This window comes from Sinocyclocheilus grahami, unplaced genomic scaffold (assembly GCF_001515645.1).
Source record: "Sinocyclocheilus grahami isolate Dianchi unplaced genomic scaffold, SAMN03320097.WGS_v1.1 scaffold38.1, whole genome shotgun sequence".
NCBI lineage: Eukaryota > Metazoa > Chordata > Actinopteri > Cypriniformes > Cyprinidae > Sinocyclocheilus > Sinocyclocheilus grahami.
The window spans coordinates 1,587,981-1,606,768 of NW_015505217.1; the positions used below are offsets into that span (position 1 = coordinate 1,587,981).

At 36.5% G+C, this 18,788-nt stretch overlaps 1 protein-coding gene across 1 annotated transcript in view; it reads left to right on the plus strand.

The window, feature by feature from the left end:
- Positions 1 to 14,848, plus strand: part of LOC107581823 (A-kinase anchor protein 13-like) — a 68,505-nt gene extending 53,657 nt beyond the window's left edge. The window contains exons 18-34 of the mRNA XM_016267482.1: positions 1,847 to 1,914; positions 2,233 to 2,299; positions 2,394 to 2,544; positions 2,796 to 2,905; positions 3,584 to 3,730; positions 3,873 to 4,120; positions 4,259 to 4,384; positions 4,540 to 4,657; positions 4,750 to 5,001; positions 6,306 to 6,382; positions 6,621 to 6,802; positions 7,617 to 7,699; positions 8,574 to 8,756; positions 11,636 to 11,782; positions 11,908 to 11,978; positions 13,031 to 13,075; positions 14,606 to 14,848. Of these exons, the coding sequence (XP_016122968.1) occupies positions 1,847 to 1,914; positions 2,233 to 2,299; positions 2,394 to 2,544; positions 2,796 to 2,905; positions 3,584 to 3,730; positions 3,873 to 4,120; positions 4,259 to 4,384; positions 4,540 to 4,657; positions 4,750 to 5,001; positions 6,306 to 6,382; positions 6,621 to 6,802; positions 7,617 to 7,699; positions 8,574 to 8,756; positions 11,636 to 11,782; positions 11,908 to 11,978; positions 13,031 to 13,075; positions 14,606 to 14,746 (2,216 nt within the window). The 3' untranslated portion in view covers positions 14,747 to 14,848. The remainder of the gene's footprint in view (positions 1 to 1,846; positions 1,915 to 2,232; positions 2,300 to 2,393; positions 2,545 to 2,795; positions 2,906 to 3,583; positions 3,731 to 3,872; positions 4,121 to 4,258; positions 4,385 to 4,539; positions 4,658 to 4,749; positions 5,002 to 6,305; positions 6,383 to 6,620; positions 6,803 to 7,616; positions 7,700 to 8,573; positions 8,757 to 11,635; positions 11,783 to 11,907; positions 11,979 to 13,030; positions 13,076 to 14,605) is intronic.
- The last annotated feature ends 3,940 nt before the right edge of the window (positions 14,849 to 18,788 follow it).

Consider the following 18,788-nt stretch of genomic DNA (forward strand, 5'->3'; position numbering starts at 1 on the left):
TTTTTTTTTTTTTTTTTTTGCAGAAGCTTGCTTCGCAAGAGATTCACACAGGAAGTTGGTTAAATAAATTTGATTCCATAGAGAAAATGCCCACAGATTGTCTCTAGAAGTAAAAAAGCTGGTTTAATTATCTAGTCAGCGACAGCTTCTAAGATGTAGATAAGTAATTGTGATTTAAAACCGCGCATGAGCAGGTTTCTGTAGAGACACGGTTGGGCACAATATGTGTGGAGAATTGGGTTAATATGTGTCTCAGAGTAAGCAGTGTTTAAAGAAAGGAAGAAAAAAAATGAGTAATCATGGCTATCTGCCCAGTCAGGCCTTACACAGTGTTGCATCACTCTGTGGCTCCACCCGCACACAGCTGGCGAGGCTCAGCGCTGCACCGAGGCCAGTCAGTGTGCTGGAACATCCTGTCAGCACACCGCTACCGCCATTGCTCTCTCTGTTTCTTGTTCTCAGAGGATGTGCTGGCAGACTCATTACCATTTCCTCTCGTTTCCCAAAAGCGAGACACTTTTAGTCAGTTTGATCAGATCTCTGAAAGTCTTGTGTAACGTTGTTGTTGTTATTATTATTATTATTATTTAACAATTGAATACTCTGCTATTAAATGCTAAATACTTTTTTTTTTTTGCTGAATAAAAGTATGAATTAAAAAATTTAAATTAATTAATTAAAAAAGATTTGACTGACCCCACATTTTTGAATGATAGTGTATGTTGCTTTTCTTGTAAAATAGTCGCTTTCCGTGACTGGGATTTTCTGGAAAAGTTCTGTTGGAGTGGGGAAAGTTGTGAACTCGTGGGGAAATTATCACAATCTCTACACCTTCAAACATGTAGGTTGTTGAAGTTCTCCCTGTTGAAAAAACCAGCATATGTTGGTGAGGTATGTTTTGACGCTGGGATGCTAGTTTAAGCTGGTCCTTTGCTGGTTTATGATGGTCCTTTGCTGGTTTAAACTGGTCCTTTGCTGGTTTATGCTGGTCATTTGCCAGCACATGACTAGCATAAACCAGCAAAAGGACCAGCAAAGGACCAGCTTAAACTAGCATCCCAGTGTCAAAACATACCTAACCAGCATATGCTGTTTTTTTCAACAGCTAGCAGCCCTTGATACCATCATGCACACGATCTGAGATTATGTGTGGTTTTGTTTTTAAAAGCTTGTAAATCTCTTTTGGGTGTGTCTAACTGTAGTGCAGTTTTGTGGTCATGAGGTGCAAAGTACACTGAAAGAGAAAAGCAAAAACACCTCTGTGCAGGTTTGTTTTGACTGAGAATTCGAAAGAACGTTAGCTACAACATTATAGCTATCTGCATAATATCAAATTGGTTGTACATTTGAAGTAACCAATCATTTGTGTAATATGTTTATATATTGTGTTTGAATTTTAATTTCAATCAACTCTTCTTTTTTTATATTTAACTTCTAAAATACACAATTTTAGCTTGTTTTCATAGAGAAAACAAGTGTGAACACTGATTTGGCACATATACTTGAAATCTTTAAACGTTCAAGACTAGTAATGACTCAATCGAAGTGTTTGTGGTTCAATTTGTGGTAAACATCAGCTGTTTAGCAGAGGTGGAGTCACGCAGGGAAAGGCTAATCTCACTCTCTCCTACACAAACAGAGAAGCAGGAAATGGCACAGTGTTTGTTACAGTGCCACTTTTCTTCCAGATGCCTATTCTGTTTGCTGCTGTTTTTTTCTAGCTTCAGGCTTATTCTATCTGCTTTTGCATAAGAACAAGTGGAATATAACACTAGATTGATGGATAAAGGCCTGTGCATTCAGTACTGACTGTACGGTTTGTTTGTTTGTGTGTGTGTGTTTTCAGATTGCAATGCACAAGTCCACAAAGGCTGCAGAGAGAGTCTTCCTGTTTGTGCCAAGGTCAAAATGAAGGTATTCCATTGTCTTTTATCTTGGTTCTCATATGACATATGTCATAAACAGTCAAACTTTTGCACATTTGATATGTTTCTTTGCTAGTTATTGTCAGTTTTATGACCAAAACTGTAGAAATAACACAAGTAATGGGGAAGTTTACTTACCACAAATTTAAGATTCTGTCAGTATTTACTCAAAAGTGGATTGAGTGGATCTTAAAAGTATGACATGAGTATAAATTAATGACAGAATTTTAATTTTTTTGTGAGCTCTTCTTTTAATATCATAATATGGATCTATGCAGATTAAAGACTCTTCAAATATTTCTTTCAGCAGCAAAAACAGCAGCAGACCGTTCCAGATTCTGCCTCGACGTCTGGTGTCACGCTTAGAAGTAAAAGTAAGGTCCTCATATAATCATGCATTTCTTCATGTTTTATGTATTTCTGCTTTATTTAAAAAATATGACTGTGTAATCTTGTTAATATGTTTAGCCCTGCCAGCACGGGATCGTCCATGGTCTGCCATCTCCATTCCCGATGATCAACCCGCTCCTCTCGCCCCTCCTCGGAAAAGCCCCAGCAGTATCATGTCTTTCAACAGCAACCCGCTGTCTAAGAGCATGTCCATTAATAACATTGCAGGGTCAGTGCCAATGCTAGCTGATAACATACAGATGTTTTTAGATTTACTATTGTAATTGCTTTAAAAATCACAGTTTTGCACCATTTTTTCAGTATCAAGATTTCTTCATTGTTTTTGTTTTTTATTCGTCGTCATAAAACAGATGAAAATTGTGGCCTTGATATTTTGATTTTGAGCTCACTACATTTTAAAATCAATAGGGCATTAAAACATGGAGTATATAATATATCTTATGCTCTTTGCACATTCAGACAAATGGAAGACCCTCCTCTAAAGAGCCTGAAGTTTCTGTCCCAATCGACCGACTCTCTTCACAAGACCAGTAAAGTCAGTGAGTCCACAGAATCTCTTACTGATGAGGGTAAGTCTCTTCATTTCATACTTGAATCATTACAAATAAAATATACACCTGTCTTGAGTCCAATCAAGTTAAGTTTTTTATTAATTATTTACAGTGTGGTTATTCATAATAATTCAATCATTCAATTGTTTACAATTGCAAATATATTTTTATTATTATATAGATTTATCTAGAAATTATTTTATATTAATTTAATTATTATTATACTTTTTTTTTTTTTAAGAAATACATTTTATGAATGGATTTTTTCCCCCTCCAAGGATTAAATTGGACAAAAGTTGACAGTAAATACATTTTTAACATTTACACAAGATTTAGATTTAAAATAAAGTTCTTTTGAACTTTCTTTTCACTAAAGAATCCTGAAATATGTAAAATCCCCCAAATATTAAGCATCTTAACTGTTTTCAACATTTGCCATTACATCACAAATTACAGTTTCAATAAAATAAAAATAAAAAACAGATATTTTAAATTACAGTAATTTCACATTTTTATTGTTTTTATTTTATTTTGTATTAAATAAATACAGCCTTTCATTAAATTACAAAAACATTAAAAGCCTTAGCATTGGTAATGTAGCTGATCTTTATGAATGATTGACATTCACTTTATATAAACGGAAACAAATGTATATAGTCTAGACAACAGCATCGTTCTAATCATTCTGTATGGCAGGTACAGAGATGATGGACAGTCAGTTGATGGGAGAGTTTGAAGCTGATGCCAAAGATCTGGAAGCAGATTCATGGAGTTTTACAGTGGATAAGAAATTCCTGAAACAGCTTAAAAAGGATGTTATCAAGAGGCAAGATGTCATCTATGGTAAGAGTCACACCAGACCCTCCCAAGAAGCTTCTGCTTTCACTTTCAGACTTTGTGAGAAGAAGTATTGAAACTCTTGAATGAGGTCACTGACACACTTGTAAGGTCATCTGATAAAGTTCCTGCCTCCTCTCATTATTAGAACTCATCCAGACAGAAATGCACCACGTGAGGACCTTGAAGATTATGGCTGATGTTTACAGTAAAGGGCTACTAAGAGAGGTTCAACTGGAGGTTCAGACTGTAGAGAAGATGTTCCCCATGTTAGATGATGTTCTGGACTTGCACACACAGTTCTTCTCACAGTTGCTCGAAAGGAAGAAAGAGTCAGGGAGCCAGGAAGAGGGTGGCTTTGTAATCCGAAAGATTGGTGATGTGCTGGTCTCTCAGGTAAGTTGTAGTTGTCAAACTTGTGATTGAACATTGAGAAGAGTCCCTCTAAATCTGTGGAAATGCATTGATTTGTAATATCTGGAACATTTAGTATAAGAAACATACCATTTTTTTCCACCATTTATTTCTCCCTAGTTCTCAGGTTCCAGTGCCGAGAGAATGAAGAAGGTCTATGGGAAGTTCTGCAGTAGACACAATGAAGCTGTGAACTTCTACAAGGAGCTTCACACCAAAGACAAACGTTTTCAAGCTTTCATCAAGGTAGCCATCTCATATTATTTTACCTTCATGAATTTCTCATAGAATGTTAGTTTGTAAAATTAGCCTAAAGCGTTTATTCTTTTCCTCCTTTTGTTTCCTGCTCAAGCCTGAAAATGGAACTGATCCTGTGTTTCACATCTGTTTCTGTTTTCCAGAAAAAGATGAGCAGCCCTGTTGTCCGACGGCTAAGCATTTCTGAGTGTATATTGTTAGTCACACAACGAATAACAAAGTATCCTGTCTTACTACAGAGAATACTGCAGCACACGAAAGGTATGATTAGTTACTATACTCGTCAGGCTATTTTAATACCCTTGAACTCATCTGTAGTGCTCCAGGTAATATTCTAAAGTATTTCATGACAGAAAATGAAGACGACCATGCAGATGTAACCCAAGGTCTGAAGTTGGTGAAGGAGGTGATTGCTGCCGTGGACAATAAAGTGAATGAGCATGAGAAGAAAAAGAGGCTAAAGGTAGTGTACAGCCGGACGGACAGCAAGTCCATCATGAGGATGAAAAGTGGGCAAATGTTTGCCAGAGAGGATCTGCTACGTGGGCAGAAGTTAATTCACGATGGGCCACTACAGCTCAAGAACTCTGCGGGCAGACTCAAGGGTGAGAACCAGTGCAATGGGTTCATTGCTGAATGAATATATCAGCAGATAAAAAGAAGCTGAAAACATTTTTCAGAACCCCTTAGCAACCACATAGAAAAACCACCCACAACACACTAGCAACTACATAACAGCAACAATATAAAACCCACTCAGGAAACCTTAGCAACTGCATAGCACCAGACTGGCAACCACATGCAACACCCTAGCAACCAAGTAACAACGTGTAAGACACTTTAATAGGACACCTTATAGCAACACCCTGGCAACCACATAAAACAATGATGTGTAAAAGACACTCAGAACACTTTAACAGCCTTACAGCAAACACATACTAACACCCTGGCAACCACATAACAACAATTACATGTAAAAAACACTCCAAATGCCTTAATAACCTTATAGCAACTTCATATTAACACCCAGGCAACGACATGACATAACAATTACATGTAAAAGACACTCAGAATACCTTAACAACCTTATAGCAACTGCATAGCAACACCCTAGCATCCACATAACAACAACATGTAAAAAAGACTCTCAGAACACATTCCCAACCGCATAGCAACACCCTACCAACCACATAAAATGTGTAAAAGGCATTTAGAACACCTTAACAACCTTATAGCAACTGCATAGCAACACCCCGGCAACCACATAACAACAATTACATGTCAAAGACACTCATAATACCTTAGCAACCTTATAGCAACACCCTGGCAATCATATAACATGTAAAAAAAGACTCTCAGAACAAATTCCCAACTGCATAGCAACACCCTACCAACCACATAAAAACAACGTGTAAAAGACACTAAAAAGACTCACAACAACTTGACACCCACGTATCAACAGCAACATCCTCAGTAGCAAAACTACTCCGAATTCCTTACCAACCACATAACAAAATCCTAGCACTCACTCGCCACAGATTAGCAACCACATAACAGCAACAACATGCTCAAATCATTTAGAACACCTTAACCACATGACAACACCCTAGCAACCACCCACAGCAGTTTAGCAACAGCAGAACAAAAGCAACAAGCTGAACAAAATAGCATCTGCAGAACAGCGCCATGGAAGCCATCCACATTTTAAAATTGTGGTGTGATTTTTGCCTCTCACATTTAATTCAGAAAATGTAATACGCTAGTTTCACATTTCAAAATACAGTGCATCGATAAACAGCCTTGACATTTCGCCGACAAAACAAAGTCATGTCTATCACCATAGCAACATACACCCACACTAACAGAAACAGGGCCTGCTTTTTCATCTATCTGATGTGTTCTTCTCCAGATGTCCAGGCTTTGCTGCTGAGGGACGTGATTGTGTTCCTACAGGAGAAAGATCAGAAATATATTTTCGCATCCTTGGTATGTTTATCATTAAACCTCTGCCTGTGACTCCCCTGAACAGTGTTCATCAATAATGTTTACTTTACACTTTCTTGTTTGGATGCTGGAATCCAGTATTGTGTAATGTCTCTGGCACTCTATCAGCGCTGGTTTTCATAGGAACATTGGCATATTAAGTTCTTTGGCGCTTTCTAATTGTGTGTCTTCGCCCCATTATTTTCTAGTCCCATCTCATCTTCTTGTTCTCCACTCTCAGGACCAGCGCTCCACTGTCATCTCCCTGCTGAAACTCATCGTGAGGGAAGTAGCCAATGAGGAGAAAGGATTGTTCCTGATAACGGCAGGCATTGAGAAGCCTGAGATGGTAGAAGTATACGCCAGCTCTAAGGAGGAGAGGAACACATGGATGCAGCTCATTCAGGAGGCCATGCAGTCAATGTGAGTCTCTGAATCTGTTTCTCATTTTATATACAGGAAGAAGGGATGCACAATATATCAATCGATAACCGATAACGTTTTTTTTTAGGCCAATATTGAATATTTAATTATACATCTAATTTTTGCTATTTTTACATTTAGATTAGCTTTACCGTCATCTTATGCTCACTTAAATTTAATTATTAAAAACTAAAAATAACACTGTAAATTGTAATCTTTAGCAAATGTTTATATATATATATCTACATTCCTTTTTTCTGTGTTTTTATTTTAAATTTATCTTGATAAAATAGTACAAATAATAATTCAAAATAAGCTTAACATAATTGAAAAAAGGTACTTTAAACATCACAATTTGTGAGAGCTGGTAGTCTTTCTTTACAGACTCTCGATTTCCTCCAGGGAGGGAGATGATGATGAAGGTGTGCCTAGTGAAAACGAAGAGGACCGAAGACTTCAAGAAATCAAAGTCTCGATAACCGATAACGTTTTTTTTTTAGGCCAATATTGAATATTTAATTATACATCTAATTTTTGCTATTTTTACATTTAGATTAGCTTTACCGTCATCTTATGCTCACTTAAATTTAATTATTAAAAACTAAAAATAACACTGTAAATTGTAATCTTTAGCAAATGTTTATATATATATATCTACATTCCTTTTTTCTGTGTTTTTATTTTAAATTTATCTTGATAAAATAGTACAAATAATAATTCAAAATAAGCTTAACATAATTGAAAAAAGGTACTTTAAACATCACAATTTGTGAGAGCTGGTAGTCTTTCTTTACAGACTCTCGATTTCCTCCAGGGAGGGAGATGATGATGAAGGTGTGCCTAGTGAAAACGAAGAGGACCGAAGACTTCAAGAAATCAAAGTCAAGGAGTTGAGAGGTACTGAATTCCATTTTTCCTTTTCTGGCTTAAAATGACTTAATTTGTGTGGGTGTGTGTGTGTGTGTGTGTGTGTGTGTGTGTGTGTGTGTGTGTGTGTGTGTGTGTGTGTAGATATGGTTTGGGTTTTGGGTTTAGAGAAAAAGTAAACACAGAAAATACAGTCTTAAGGTCTTTGCACACTGAGTCCGAAATTTCCGCACGTTAAAAAATAAATATGACCTAATACAAGTAAGCAATGTAATAATACTAATTGGTCAAATTAATAGAAGTAAAAATATAAGCATTTTCAATATGCTCAGACTTTTTCATATGAAAATAACAAAAATGCAATAAATGCTGAACAAAATTGCTTTATGATTTGTAGCTATTTGTTGACATTGAAATTATTTTTGACATTAAAATACAGATGGATGCTTAACATTGGTAGTTGTTGAGAAAACGGAGTATGGGAAAAATCACTGTTTTATTATAGCAAATAATAATACATTTTTGTTATTAACTTTTTATTATATTACAAAAGTAAACACAGAAAATACAGTCTTAAGGTCTTTGCACACTGAGTCCGAAATTTTCGCACGTTAAAAAATAAATATGACCTCACGTTGTCAATCACGTTTACACACTGCCTCTGAAACTTTTGTCCGTCATAAAAAAAAATTCAGACCAGGTTTGATTTTCTGTGTTTTCGCATCCGTAGCAAGCATTTTGATAGGAAAGGATGACAAATACGGCTTTTTCAAAATTTTTAAACACAGTAGTGACTAGAATGACTGAAAAAAACATGAAAATTAGATTTAAAAGGTGTATAAATGCTGCTAAAATGAAGTGAATCTTAGGTTTCTCGTCATGAAATAAACATCTGTCTTTACAGATCAGCTGCATAAGAGGGATGAGCAGATCTTGACTTTACTGGAGGAGAAAGTGAAGTTGTTCAGGGACATGTGCGACTGTGGCTTACCAGACGAGACCGGCCTTCGCAACCGAATGCTCTTCAGGGCCACACCCGATGACATCACCAAAGGAGAACCAATCATGAAGGAGGCTCTGAAGGAAGGTGAGGCAACCAGTACAGTTATATAATGCTTATTATATAAGTCAGAAAAACACTGTAGGAGTCTTACAAACATATGGCAGCTAGTAAACTTGATACATTGGGAATATATTTTTTATGAATATTGCAGTCTTAGAGGGCTAAGATTTAGAACATAATTTAGTTTTAAAATGACTCTATGAAGTGGAGGGTGTTAGCTACATGTTGCATCAGATCACAGTGCAGCTTGTGCGTATGGTCCCTGGCCAGTTACACAAGCTTTCCTAATCAGAATCACATTAAATATGTGAGTCACACAGTCTCAAAAAGACCTCAATACTGGCTGTGCTTGTAGCAGTTACTAGTTAAATGAATAAAGAAAATAATAAAGCGCAATAAGTGTTTTCAAATATGAATGATTTATTATTTAAAGCTCAAATATTTTTTGCTGTTGTAATACAGGTAAGCAATGTAATAATACTAATTGGTCAAATTAATAGAAGTAAAAATATAAGCATTTTCAATATGCTCAGACTTTTTCATATGAAAATAACAAATGCAATAAATGCTGAACAAAATTGCTTTATGATTTGTAGCTATTTGTTGACATTGAAATTATTTTTGACATTAAATGGATGGATGGATCCATACAGATGGATGCTTAACATTGGTAGTTGTTGAGAAAACGGAGTATGGGGAAAAATCACTATTTTATTATAGCAAATAATACATTTTTGTTGTTTTTTTTAAATATTTTTTTATCTTTTTTATTTTAAATTAATGTGCAAATACACAAGTAAGCCATTCTAGGTTTATTCCCCCAAATATTCTAAATGCTACGACTCTGTGGTGCTATCAAAACATTGCTGTTTGTTTTGTACGTCTGACCAGACTAGCATAGCGACAGTGACACAGCCAATGGCATGAGTTTGAGGGCGGGGCTGAGTGTTTACTGACCAATAGCAGTTGGGGGAGTGTTAGCGGAAACCTGTTTGAAAACAAAATTGCTGTTAGTGACAGAAAATACATGCTTTACCGATAAAGAAGAATTCATGCATGTGCTTTAACAAAAAACACAAACTTCTGTTTTTTAAATGCCTCTAAAACCATTGAAAGTGACAAAACAACAATTAGAATTAAGTAAGTGATATTCCGGAAAACAGCATTTTAGAGTGTACTTAGCGAGAAAGATCTTGAAAGTGCTGAGAAGATGCCTTGGCTTTGAATGTGGGAGTGATAGATAGTGCTTGTCACAGTTCATACAGCAAGTAGGAGTATTCATTAGAGGAACGTGGACATGGGCAGAATCGATACGTAAAGCTGATCTGAATCCACAGGACAGGAACAGATAATGGATTGCTTTAATTCTGCAGGTCAAGAATGGGAAAGAGTATTGATTACTGTCTCCTCTTAGCCTTTTGTGAGCTGTTGGTGTGTGTTTGATTTTTCTATAAACATCAGTTGTTCCTTATTGGGTGAATCTAACTAATTTTAAATCAAGTGTATTTTATTTTTAATATATAGTTTTCTGTTTCTTGATTTCGGAGTGAATTATGGCCTAGACATGTTTTTTGACATTTGATCTACCATTTAGTGTTTACCTGCATTTAAGGGGTCATATGACATTGCTAAAAAAATAATATTATTTGGTGTATTTGGTGTAATGAAAGGTTCAAAAAACACATTATTTTCCACATACTGTACATTATTGTTTCTTCTCTATGCCCCGCCTTTCTGAAATGCGTACATTTTTAGTTCTGAAAAGCGTACCATTTAGTGTTTACCTGCATTTAAGGGGTCATATGACATTGCTAAAAAAATTATATTATTTGGTGTATTTGGTGTAATGAAAGGTTCAAAAAACACATTATTTTCCACATACTGTACATTATTGTTTCTTCTCTATGCCCCGCCTTTCTGAAATGCGTACATTTTTAGTTCTGAAAAGCGAGGTGTGCTCTGATTGGCCAGCTATCCAGTGCGTTGTGATTGGCTGAATTCCTCAAGCGTGTGATGGAAATGTTACACCCCTTACCCTACTGTGATGCCGTGTCCCGATGCGACGAGACAAAACCAATAAAACCCATTACAAACGAGGCATTTGTTGCATCCAGTGGGGACATAATTACAAATTATAATGACTTATACTGTCTTTTTCCGCGTTGCATTGCATCGCACCGCGTTAACATAAAACCATGTCTGCATTTGTGATCAAAGAAATGACAAACAACAAGCGCTACTCTACACTGCTCAAAACTCGCATTTGAATTGTCAGTTGCAAATCCTTTAAATATGAAAACGTACTTACAGGCTGTGAGTCAGCATTATTTGTCAGCATACACGCCGAAGGGGAAACGGGAACTGAATTCACCGGAACACCGCCATTGTAGGCTACTCTCCCAGGAAACAGTCCTCGTCCTCCGTAAAATGCGCTGGACACATCTGAATATTTGGTTTGAACTGTTCTGGAACAGTGTTGTAAATGCAACTTAACCACTGATTTCTAGCTGTGTCCTCTTTTGGAAGACCAAACAAAGTAGTTTCGTTTTCACAACGAAACACACAACGTCTCCTCGACATGGCGACGGCGGCAACAATACTACAGCGAGAATCAAAGTTACGCCTTCTTTCTTTAAGTATACATTTGGGCGGCGTTATGCAAATCTTCCTACACAGTGACATAGACATGTGGGGGCGTGTTTAAACGAGGCATTTTAGGAGGGCGTGGACGAGTCAACTTTTATAAAGAATATCTCTTTGGGTTTGATACTTTAGTCTTTGTAACTTTAGGGATCTTCTCTATTCACGAACAGATTGTAACACTCCAAAGAGAAAGGAAATCGCATCATATGACCCCTTTAATTACTATATTCCATGTTTAATTTTTGTGTGTTCGTGTGTAGTTGAAACATTACAGGTTCTGGTAAACAACAGTCTAGGAGGAGCGGTGCAGGATGGCGTATGTGCGGCGGGGCCCGTGACTTTGCCACGACGGGCGGAAACCTTCGGAGGCTTTGATAGTCACCAGATGAACATCTCAAAGAGTAAAGGTGGGTGTGTTTTCCATGTGTGTGTGAACGTGGGAGTGTGCGTGAGAGCGAGATCATTTTGTGATGCGACTTGTGTGTGTGGGTGTTTGTTCCAGGTGAGACTGATTGTGTTTGTTCTCCTGCAGATGGAGACAGAGAGGAGACTGAAGACTCTGCAGAGCTCCGAAGGACTGAGTCAGACAGCGTTCTAAAGAAGGTACAAACCGGTCAAGACAGACAGCTTTCAGAAATTGTGTTTATCAGAAAGATCATGATGGGAAAAATGTTATTATTATTATTATTATTTTTTAGAGTAGGATTGCTGCATGAAAAAGACAAGAAAAAAAGTGAAAACAACATGGTTTAACCACGAGCTCAACAAAGCAATAACAAATTAAGGATACTTTCTTTATATATATATATATTTATTATTATTATTATTATTATTATTATTATTATTATTTTTATTTATTTATTTATTTATTTATTTTTTTTAATTTTTTTTACATAGATATTTTAAATTGGCACACTTTAAACAAATTAATATGCTATATATAGATAAAGTTAGTTTAAATTAGTGAAAAAGTCTCATTTCAATCGGTACATTGTGAAAAATAAGAAGTGTTGTGATGTTAAATGATTAGGAAATATTTAAGATTCTGCATTATTTCTAGACCCCAAAACAAATAAGCAAATTAAAATTATTGCAGATGACATAACTGTTCAGATTAATGAAAATATATTTTTTTAATTATTGGACTCTTCTATGTTGAATATTATGCATATAATTAAAAATAAAACTAAATAATGAAACTTAATATAATAAATGCATGTTACACATGCATATTTTATAAGTACATTATTATTTAAAAAAAGCTTTTGCTCACTCTTATTTCAAGTGCTGTTCTAAGATGTGTTCCCATTACCATCTGATTCATTACTCATCAGTGTATCACCATATGCTCAAACCATTAAGTGCTGAGCATCAGAATGAATGTCCGCTGTAGCACTCATTACCTGAAGTGAACTATAGGTTTACACACACGCTCATCGCAGAACATAACTGTATAGTAACTTGATAATAAGGACACATTAAAACTGTCCTCTGCTTTACGGCAGCAGAGTAATGCGACCTGTCATCACAGCTGATTATTTCCGGCAGGTCCTGCAGTACCCTGTCAAAGAGCACATGGATTGCTATTTATTGATTTATGTACAGTAGCCTCTTATCCAGTGCACTGACCATGTGACTGCCTCTCTGTCCCACAGGCAAACCACGCCAATCCCCTGCTCCTACTCAAGAGGAACAATGAGGTAAGATTTTCTGTTTAGAAACTGCTCAGGACAGGTTTGAAGATCATGCCAAAGGTGAATTGGTTTCAGTACCATGACCAGACAGCATAGCCATATATATACTTTATGATAAGATTCCTTCCCAAGCTTGTGGTTTTGTGATTAACACGTGTGCAACATGAGTTTGAGTTAGGGTTGCATTATTTTATGATCCTACCTAAATCAGTTATAATAATAAATACTGTTTCTTGCCAGAAGATTTTTTTTATTTTTTTTTATTGATTTTCAATGTAAACTTTTTAAAATGACACATTAAACATACACACACACATATATATATATATAATATGATATATGTAATGTATAATATATTTAAAAAATAGTATATATAATTATTATGCATCTAAAATGTCTGTATGTGACCATGGACCACAAAACCAGTCATAAGGTTCAATTTTTGAGATTTATACATCATATGAATAAATAAGCTTTCCATTGATGTATGGTTAGGAAAGGAACAAAATATCTTCATGGAACATGATCTGTGAATTGGTTTCAGTACCATGACCAGACAGCATAGCCATATATATACTTTATGATAAGATTCCTTCCCAAGCTTGTGGTTTTGTGATTAACACGTGTGCAACATGAGTTTGAGTTAGGGTTGCATTATTTTATGATCCTACCTAAATCAGTTATAATAATAAATACTGTTTCTTGCCAGAAGATTTTTTTTATTTTTTTTTATTGATTTTCAATGTAAACTTTTTAAAATGACACATTAAACATACACACACACACACACACACACATATATATATATATATATATAATATGATATATGTAATGTATAATATATTAAAAAAATAGTATATATAATTATTATGCATCTAAAATGTCTGTATGTGACCATGGACCACAAAACCAGTCATAAGGTTCAATTTTTGAGATTTATACATCATATGAATAAATAAGCTTTCCATTGATGTATGGTTAGGAAAGGAACAAAATATCTTCATGGAACATGATCTGTCCTTAATATCCTAATGATTTTCGGCATAAAAGAAAAATCAATAATTTTTACCCATACAATGTATTGTTGGCTATTGCTACAAATATGCCCGTGCTACTTATGACTGGTTTTGTACTCCAGGGTGTGTGTGTGTATATATATATATATACACACACACACACATATAAATACAAACCTGCATTTATTTAAAATTTTTAATTTAATTGTATAATTCATATGTACATATGAAAATATATATCAGCTTAAATATAGTAGTATTATATGTATTTTATATTGTATTAATAAAAACAAAGAGAACAACTGTTCTAGAATTATGTAAATGTATATAATATTAGCAATATAAAATTACAAATGTACTTGTATACTATTATAAATATTTTATATATGTAATTATGTATAGATTCAATTATTTATAAAAGTTTAAAATATAAAGTGACAAAAAAGTAGACTAGCGATCTGCATCTTAGCTTATAGATATGTGGCGATTTCATTTTCTCAATCCTTTTATCCTCCCACAGCAGGTTCTTCAGAGCGTCGCTCAGCTCCATGACCTGCTGAACACATTACAGGTGAGTCATTCTCTTTTTGTCTTATTTCTCGCTCTCTGCTGTTCAGACCAGCAGCTTTCATCTGCAGCACGACAGAAGGAAATGAAATGACCAAATGCAGGGGTTTATTTTGCAGGCTTGTAATCAAGCAGAGTGCATTATGATGTATTAAGATGCACTCTGATAGATTTGTACTACTATTAAAGGGATAGTTCACCCAAAAATGAAAATTCTGTCATCATTTCACTTTAAATGCAAATAAGCTGCATATTCCCACCATCTCCAGAAGAGGGTGTAGCGTATACATCTCCGCTTTGCATACCTACAGCCAGGGCCGTCCTTAGGGGGGTGCAACTGGTGCGGTCGCACCGGACCCCGCTTTGAACGGACCGAGGGGGACCCCCCCCTACCCCGGAACGCGATCGCAAACGGACTGAGGGGGGCCCCGCGTCAGCTAAGGACAGCCCTGCCTACAGCAATAAACAGTCAGTAGAAGCAACATGACCAGTGTTGCCAATTCCATGGTTTTGAATTGGAATTGGACTTTTTTTAACACGGTTTCCGTGGGTTATTTTTCATGTCCGCGGGTTGAAGCGACCCCAAAAACTTGATATTTAGCCCCTGAAATGCCAATTTTACCAGGGGGACCCTGCCAAAAAACCCAAATTTTACCCCCGGAATGCGATTTTTACTGGGGGACCCCCCTCAAAATGCGATTGGGCTAGTTTTGGGCAGCATTTGTGCGGGTTTTGTTGTGAAAACCTGTTAACCCTGAACATGACTGAGAGCGAGAAAACCGGTGTTCAGCCATACATAAGGGAAACCAAATACACTGAAAGTGGGACAAAATGGTGCGATCTTACAGAACTCGATGTTACAGGACACAAACTAATCTCACAAGTGCAGCGCAGATCAATTAACCCTAATAATTAACTATAATACTTTGATAACGTACGCACACAAATGCGGTGAAAACGCTAAGCACTATAACGACATGACATTCACAAAGGAGTCTGGAGTGAAATTACTTGCGCTGACATAAATGTACTTAGGTAGGTTTTGAGGGGCATTACCTTCAAAAATAGAAGTAATCCACTGCGTCCTCAATGGCTCAGATGTTGGGAGAAAATTAAGACACTTATGTTCAGTCTTACATCCAAACACAGAGCATAAACAGTGATAAAGGCATTGCATTATAAATATACTTTATTTTAATGAAAATTATAATAATAAGAACTCGGATAAACCGTATATTGCGACCCTGCTTTGAACGGACCGGGGGGGACCCCCCCCCACCCCGGAACGCAATCGGACTGAGGGGGGCCCCGCGTCAGCTAAGGACAGCCCTGCCTACAGCAATAAACAGTCAGTAGAAGCAACATGACCAGTGTTGCCAATTCCGTGGTTTTGAATTGGAATTGGACTTTTTTTTAACACGGTTTCCGTGGGTTATTTTTCATGTCCGCGGGTTGAAGCGACCCCAAAAACTTGATATTTAGCCCCTGAAATGCCAATTTTACCAGGGGGACCCTGCCAAAAAACCCATATTTTACCCCCGGAATGCGATTTTTACTGGGGGACCCCCCTCAAAATGCGATTGGGCTAGTTTTGGGCAGCATTTGTGCGGGTTTTGTTGTGAAAACCTGGCAACCCTGAACATGACTGAGAGCGAGAAAACCGGTGTTCAGCCATACATAAGGGAAACCAAATACACTGAAAGTGGGACAAAATGGTGCGATCTTATAGAACTCGATGTTACAGGGCACAAACTAATCTCACAAGTGCAGCGCAGATCAATTAACCCTAATAATTAACTATAATACTTTGATAATGTACGCACACAAATGCGGTGAAAACGCTAAGCACTATAACGACATGACATTCACAAAGGAGTCTGGAGTGAAATTACTTGCGCTGACATAAACGTACTTAGGTAGGTTTTGAGGGGCATTACCTTCAAAAATAGAAGTAATCCACTGCGTCCTCAGTGGCTCAGATGTTGGGAGAAAATGAAGACACTTATGTTCAGTCTTACATCCAAACACAGCATAAACAGTGATAAAGGCATTGCATTATAAATATACTTTATTTTAATGAAAATTATAATAATAAGAACTCGGATAAACCGTATATTGCGATGTCATATTGCTTAGAGAATCAAAACGGCAGGCCTAGTAAGACTAGGTGGTCTCTCAATATGGTTGTGTCCACACACTGCCAACACACATTTATGTCCAAACACCATGTAAAAGTGGATTTTGCATATTAGGTGCCCTTTAACAGAAAGCATTTATTTAAAATAGAAAGCGTTTGTAACATTATAAATGTCTTTACTGCCACTCTTGGTTACTTTAATGCATCCTTTCTGAATAAAAATATTTGAAAAAAAACCCCCTCCAAACTTTTGAGTGGTAGTGTATATTCCAAGTCTTCTGAATAGCTTTTTTTGTGAGGAACAAACTTAAATTTGAGTCATTATTCACTGAAAATCCTCCCTATATGTTACTTTAGCCTGTTCATGAAAGAAAGCGATATCTGATGCATAACAGAATCATTCCTGAGTCAGAAGACTTTGAAGCTTCAAAGCTTCGGTCCTCATTCATTAAAATGGAAAAGAGTGACTCACACCATCTTATAATTTGTCCTTTTGCATTCCACGGAATAAAGTCACAAGGGTTTCGAATGAGAGTGAAGACTGAATCTTTCATCAGTGTTTTCTATATAATGTGAATGGAAATATGTTGAAGATGCATATGTATGTCATTATTCTGTGATGGTACAGTACTCTCGCACTATGTAATGTTGATAAGTTGAGAAAATCCCTAATCTTTTCCATTCCACCCCAAAATTATATAACTGTTCTGTAATTATGTGACAACAAAAGGCCTGCACATTCGATTATGTAATTATATCCATTTTGTTTTTAACATATGATCTTCATCCTTAATATAGTTCCTTTTTCCTGAAACCTCAAAATGATTTGAAACTTGGAAAAGAGTGACTCACACCATCTTATAATTTGTCCTTTTGCATTCCACGGAATAAAGTCACAAGGGTTTTGAATGAGAGTGAAGACTGAATCTTTCATCAGTGTTTTCTATATAATGTGAATGGAAATATGTTGAAGATGCATATGTATGTCATTATTCTGTGATGGTACAGTACTCTCGCACTATGTAATGTTGATAAGTTGAGAAAATCCCTAATCTTTTCCATTCCACCCCAAAATTATATAACTGTTCTGTAATTATGTGACAACAAAAGGCCTGCACATTCGATTATGTAATTATATCCATTTTGTTTTTAACATATGATCTTCATCCTTAATATAGTTCCTTTTTCCTGAAACCTCAAAATGATTTGAAACTTAATAGCACTCGCAGTAACAACTGTGAGATTGTGTTTTTCATTTTGCTTTTTGATGTCACGTCTAAACAATTTTTAAGGTTACCAGAAACCATCGTAAGAGAATGCTTGCACATTTATTTTAATTTCTGCATCATCATCATCTGCAGGAGTTAAGGAAGAACCGAACCCCTTCCACCACGTCTGAGGACTCCTCAAAGTTCCAGAGCACTGGTTCATTGGACCGCGACCCCTCAGAGGTGGAGCTCTCCTCGTCCCCATCTGCCAGAGACTTCCTGTCCCGCATGGACTCCAAACGCAAAGGGAAGAACCTCAATCCATTCTCCTCCAATTCAAGCCAGAAAGGCCAGAACAGTGAGGCACAGAGCCAGGTCCCCAGCCGCCTGCTACAGCTGGCCAAACCCAAGGAGAAGGACAAGAAGAAGAAGAAGGGAAAAGGGCAGCAGAGCCAGGCTGCAGGTAGAGTGTAGATCATCATCACATCACATCTGCTTTAATATTCAACATGAAATCAAACAGGCACCTTTCTCAGTTAATCCCTAGCTAATCTGTACACGTTACTCTATTAAATGCTTGATTTCAATAAACGGTTACTTTCTCTGGTCCCAAAACTGCTTTTATGCTGATTTAGTGGCACTGATTTAGAGGTTGATGAGAAATATTGAACAAAATTATTATTCAGTGCTCTGTAATACTTGATTTTAACTGGTCAATTACATAATCCTGCAAGCCAGTATCTTCATGTTATTACCACTAAACCATTTTCCCAGGCACCCATTTTTCTCTA